General features: G+C 37.8%; 1 protein-coding gene across 5 annotated transcripts in view; it reads left to right on the plus strand.

The window, feature by feature from the left end:
- ZNF536 (zinc finger protein 536) overlaps positions 1-2,968 on the plus strand; it is a 706,926-nt gene extending 703,958 nt beyond the window's left edge. For 4 of the 5 annotated variants that reach the window (XM_077288720.1, XM_077288722.1, XM_077288721.1 and 1 more), the window contains one exon: positions 2,509-2,968. In XM_077288720.1, the coding sequence (XP_077144835.1) occupies positions 2,509-2,747 (239 nt within the window). In that variant the 3' untranslated portion in view covers positions 2,748-2,968. The remainder of the gene's footprint in view (positions 1-2,508) is intronic. The other variant, XM_077288724.1, reaches the window with a different exon arrangement.
- The last annotated feature ends 3,032 nt before the right edge of the window (positions 2,969-6,000 follow it).

Consider the following 6,000-nt stretch of genomic DNA (forward strand, 5'->3'; position numbering starts at 1 on the left):
AAAACAAGTACAATAATCTTGAACAATACAAGTCACAACTGGTACAGGAGGAGTGAGGACCCTGCCCGCGAGGGCTCACAATCTACAAGGGATGGGTGAGGATAAAGTAGGTGAGGATAGAGCTGGTCGTGCAGCGGTTTGGTCGATCGGTGGTTACTGCAGATTGTAGGCTTGTCGGAAGAGGTGGGTCTTCAGGTTCTTTTTGAAGGTTTCGATGGTAGGTGAGAGTCTGATATGTTTGGTAGAGAGTTCCAGAGTAGGGGTGATGCGCGAGATAAATCTTGTATGCGATTGTGGGAAGAGGAGATAAGAGGGGAGTAGAGAAGGAGATCTTGTGAGGATCGGAGGTTGCGTGTAGGTAAGTACCGGGAGACGAGGTCACAGATGTATGGAGGAGACAGGTTGTGGATGGCTTTGTATGTCATGGTTAGGCCGGAGAATAGCGGGGGGACAGGTGGATTAGTCGGGCAGCTGAGTTTAGAATAGATTGGAGGGGTGCGAGAGTGTTAGAGGGGAGGCCACAGAGCAGGAGGTTACAGTAGTCGATGATGAGGGCATAGACTAGGGTTTTTGCAGATTCTTGGTTTAGGAATGTACGGATCCATGAAATATTTTTGAGTTGAAGGTGGCAGGAAGTGGAAAGGGCTTGGATATGTGGTTTGAAGGAGAGATCAGTGTCAAGGATTACCCCGAGACAGCAAGCTTGTGGGACTGGGGAGAGTGGGCAGCCGTTTACTGTAATGGATAGGTCCGTTGGGGGGGGGTCATGTGAGATGGGGAAAGATGATGAATTCTGTTTTGTCCATGTTAAGTTTTAGAAATCTAGTGGAGAAGAAGGATGAAATAGTGGATAGACATTGAGGGATTCTGGTTAGTAGGGAGGTGATATCTGGTCCAGAGATGTAGATCTGTGTATCATCAGCATAGAGATGATACTGAAAATCGTGAGATTCTATGAGCTGTCCCAGGCCAAAAGTGCAAATGGAGAAGAGCAGGGGCCCTAGAACATCTATAAGATCAAGAAAAGAGTGTCCTTTGATATAGTGTAAACAAGCAGTAATATACGGTCGATCAAATGGTTGCCCATATGTACCCTAAATTTAGGGGAGCAGGCAAACAGAAGTGACCACAATGGGATTTATTTAAAAACAAATACATTTTATTAACAAAGTTATTTTAAAAGAAAAAAAAAACAACATATAATTTCATAAAACTATTTGTGCCTCTTGTGTGAGTAAATAACCTCTGCACGTAGTACCAATAACATTATGCATCCATTTGTTCAAAACACTATAAAAGAACCATATCATAATTACCTCCATTTAGAGGGGTAGAATATGTGCTTATTGTAAGGATCTGACCCAACTAGAAAAAAAAACAACCAGTCATGCCATGGTACATATTTATAGGATTAAAGCATTAGCCAGTCTAAGATTGAATGTATTTCAAGTGCAAATCCATATATATATATTATATATAAGGTGCAAGTGCAGGTAGGTATTGGTTTGAATTTCTCCCCCAATATAAGCCCAGTGGCTGTTATGAGATCAATATGGAGACTGACATTACGCGATATAAAAGATTTTTATATTACCTATGGCTGATAGGGTGGAATGAACATGCTGTGGACTGCAGCTGGGTATGTTTGTGCTTCCCTCAGCCCCGACGTACGTTTTGTGAACACATTCTCAGGGGCAACCATTTGCATGGATTTATATGCTCTCTACCATTTGCATTAATTTCATCCTGATACTCCAGTTTCCTTTTCATTATTTTATCATAAATATACTTATTTCTCCACTTATGAGCCACCTTTTCCACTCCCTTGCCTCCAAATTTGATAATTCTCTCTTTAAGGCACACATTCTAGCATTCAGTATTTGGTCCGTATTTTTACATCCGAATTTGTAAGCCAAAATCAGGAGTGTAGCAATCAGAGGAAAAGTATAACAGAAACAAGTGTATCACTTCTGCATTTTTTATCTACTCCTGGTTTTGACTTACAAATACTGATCTAATATACTGACTGAATACTGAACGTGCCCTCAAACTTAATCAACCATGTTCAAAACAAGATGGACTGCCAGTTCACTGAGGGAGCTGACTGTAGCTGCCTATTGAAGTGTGTGGAGAGGGGAGAGGTGGAGGCACAGACACACACTTGCTTTTTATTAAGTGTTTAAGCGCTGAATTCACAGCTACACTGCTCATTACTGGTGAATAATGTCCTCCATGCTGCTTTTCAACATCTTCTAAATAGAGATTGGTAAAGAAGAATCCCTCATGTTTGTGAGCCAGTGTATGGGAAATATTATAGCTGTTAGCCTCCACCCACTAGATGAGAGACAACTGAAAATTAGAAATAGAGCTTGTATGGGAGACTATCATGGCCAGAGAGAGTGTTATTACTCATGTACCCACAAAACAGCTTATTTTGAAAATAACATGTACGATATAAATCTTTACATGTTGTTAAATTAAGTATATTCATTTTGTTTCTTCCCACAGGTCAACGGCCTTTTCAGTGCAGATACTGCCCATACAGTGCCTCTCAAAAGGGAAACCTGAAGACCCATGTTCTGTGTGTCCATCGAATGCCTTTCGACAACAGTCAATACCCTGACCGAAGGTTCAAGCGCTCCAGGGTTGAACTAACGGAGACTAATGGGAATTCTGAAGAACTTGTACCTCCCAAACCTGGGAGTTCTACGCAACTTCCAGCAGAAGGCAGTAAACCTCAGGATTAACCTGTGGAATCAAGTGGACTTGTATGTTGCAATATGACTTTTTTTGTGTTGGCCCATTTACCATTGTCGGATGGGAAACCTCGAACACGTTCAGGAGACTTTGAATGTCACAACCTACAAACCCGCTCCCCCGCCTTTTACGAAATGGCTGCGGGACTGTTAGCTAACAACAAAAAAACTTCCAACCATGTAATTTGGATTATATATATATATATATATATATATATATATATATATATATATATAATGTAACCAGAGGACCGGTATGGCATCATAAGACTTTTTGAGTAATGTTTGTCCAATGCAAAATGCTTTTATCAGAAAAATGATACTGTCTAAATGACTCGACGCTGCCTTGAAGAAGAGAGAGAGAGAGAAAAAGGAGGGGCACTGTGTTTTCATCGTCGAAAACACCTTTATAATATGACACCAGCTTCTGTCATTATCCGAGCATAGTAATGAGATGAGTTGGTAGATTGCCATGGTGCCAGTCTGACTGGAGCTGTCATTACAGGGAAGAAATCAATTGAAGTGGTGTTGCAACCGCACTGTAAGAGAAATCTAAGACAGCCCACAAGCTGAGGTCACGACTGACCTACAGTACATTGGAAAGGAAAGAAAATAAATAATACAATATTCCATTTTCTGCCTCTCTTCATATTCAGCCAAACAAATAATCCTGAAGATTAGCAGAATTCGTAGTGTACAACCAAATGCAGTGCACGCAGTATAATCCACTGGCCATTTCCTGCACTTTGCATTTATTTTATTTTCTAAAAAGTTATTGTTTTATATTTTTAATAGAGCTCTTATGATTAAGTGGAAATATTAGAGAAATATTTAACTTTTGATTTCTTTTATTTAAAAATAGAAACTTTCAGAAAGAGTTAAAATTGGATTAGACATAGTTCTGAACTTTGTAAAACAAGAAAAAAGTTTTAGTTTCTAGAGGAACGTTGGGCATTGTTTAAAAATAGTTTATATTTTTACACATTTTTGTTTGTTTTGTTTTATTGTTCATCTTTTTTTTTTTTTTTTTCTTCTTCCTTTACAATTATTCCAGTTTCTTATTGTTACATTTTAATTAAAAGGATTCAGCCGCAGCTCTTCAGATTTTAATTATGCTCTTTTGGTAAGACAAACAGAACTGGTGCTTTGTATTAAAACTGTTAGAACTACTGCAGGAATGTCTTGAAAATAATAATAAAGAGATGACTCGGTAGAACAGAGTTTTCTCAAGAAGGCTGAGAGCAGGGTGTTCATCCCAACAGCCTTAAAAAATAAATAGAAAAAAAACTTTTCTCTGCCTAAAGCAGTTTTGCAAAAGTACTGAGCTGCAATCAATGTAAATAGAATTCTGTATGCTCTGCTCTGAGACTGGAAACATATCTCAGGAGATTGAAGAGTACAATTTACATATACTGCCTGAAAGAAAAGACACCCTAGTGAATTTTTTTTTTTTTTTTTTTCAGGGAGGTCATAATGTAATGGACTCGCTTCACATAGAGCAAGCTGCTTACTCGGTTTAATTTTTTAAAATCTCCTACTATAGTTCTCACTGCCTTATTTATATCGAGTTGTGAAAAAAAAAAATGCAGAAATCCTAAAAAAAAAAAAAAGGATTAAAATAAATTTATTAAGTTTGCGTTTTTTTTTTTTTTATTGTAGTAAGCTTTAGGATTTTAAGTGCACTACTGTGTTTGGTGACGATGTCAGTCGCTTGCTTTGTGTGTTTGCCTCGCTGCCTTCAATATATTAACAAAAAAAGAAAAAAATGAAACAAAATGTAAAAAAAACATTCCATTTCTTGCACTTTTTATCTACTTTAGTAGTTTTTGTGTCCGTTGAAAATTTTCAGATAAGACAGGCAATAATTTTGTTTGCGACACTGGATACATCTGTTACTTGTGACGTGCGTGTATGTTGAGCCCGTGGTCCAGTGCTACGGCCCCCTGTGTAATTGTACTTGCAGTCCCCACATTCTGGTTCAACAGACTTCTTTTTTTTTTTTTTTTTCAGAAGATCATTTGTAAATTGTAGTCCCGGCAAGTGACAGCGGCAGTGATACATTGTCAGTTTCTGAACATTACCATGCTCTTCATATATAAACATGTCATGTTTTTCCCTCTGTAATGCCTGTTGTCTGTAGTTCTGGTCATAATAATATTGTCTACATTCCTACGCGGAGAAATGAACATATTTTCCATCTTGGAGAATATCGGAGAATGATAGAGTAGAGGCATCTGTTGCTATGCTTGTAACGAGTAGAGGACTTTGTATTTAACTTTATTCCTGGTCATTATTTATTAAGAGATACATCAGTTGACATAACTTTATTCTGGTACAAAAAGTATTAAACGTTTTTTTTTCTTTTCTTTTTTTTCCAGCAATGACTGTTTTATTTTCTCTTATTAGAATAAAATGTCTTTGAAGCAGTACAGTTTATTCTGTGGTTTACGCAATAAAACCTCTACCTCTGAAGACGAAACAAAAACAACAGTTTTATTACTTACTGACCGTTCCGAGCAGAACTTTTATTTGTAGTTTTACAGTTGTTTATAGATTTCGGCAATTAAGAGGGCTACTAGAAAAATTAAATATTTTCTTTTAAAAATTTACAGCATTTGTTAAAGATATAATTTATTGAGATAGGTGTCTAAGGCTCTGTTCACGTGTCTAGTCATGATCCATTTGTAATGGACCGAGAACTGAAAAAAAAACAACTGGATCTCTTATAAACGGAGCAAAAACGGATGCAAAATAGAATCCAAAAGTTTCTGCTTTTGAATGGATCCATTTTAAAAGGACACTTTGGTTTACATTTTGCATTCGTTTTTATCCTTTTTTAAACGGATCCGTTTTCCCTAGTGTTTGGAAAATGGAAAAGCTAATTGATGACAAACATTATGACCATCCACTATGATCCATTTTCCAAATTGTCTCAAAATAACTTATCCAGTTGCTAGCCTTTAGTGATGAGCGAATATACTCGTTACTCGAGATTTCCCGAGCACGCTCGGGTGTCCTCCGAGTATTTTTTAGTGCTCGGAAATTTAGTTTGCATCACCGCAGCTGAATGATTTACAGTTATTAGCCAGGCTAAGTACATGTGGGGGTTGCCTGGTTGCTAGGGAATCTCCACATGTAATCAAGCTGGCTAATAGCTGTAAATCATTCAGCTGCGGCGAAGAAAACGAAATCTCTGAGCACTTAAAGGGAACCTATCACCCCCAAAATCGAGGGTGAGCTAAGC

This window comes from Ranitomeya variabilis, chromosome 2 (assembly GCF_051348905.1).
Source record: "Ranitomeya variabilis isolate aRanVar5 chromosome 2, aRanVar5.hap1, whole genome shotgun sequence".
NCBI classification, from domain to species: Eukaryota; Metazoa; Chordata; class Amphibia; order Anura; family Dendrobatidae; genus Ranitomeya; species Ranitomeya variabilis.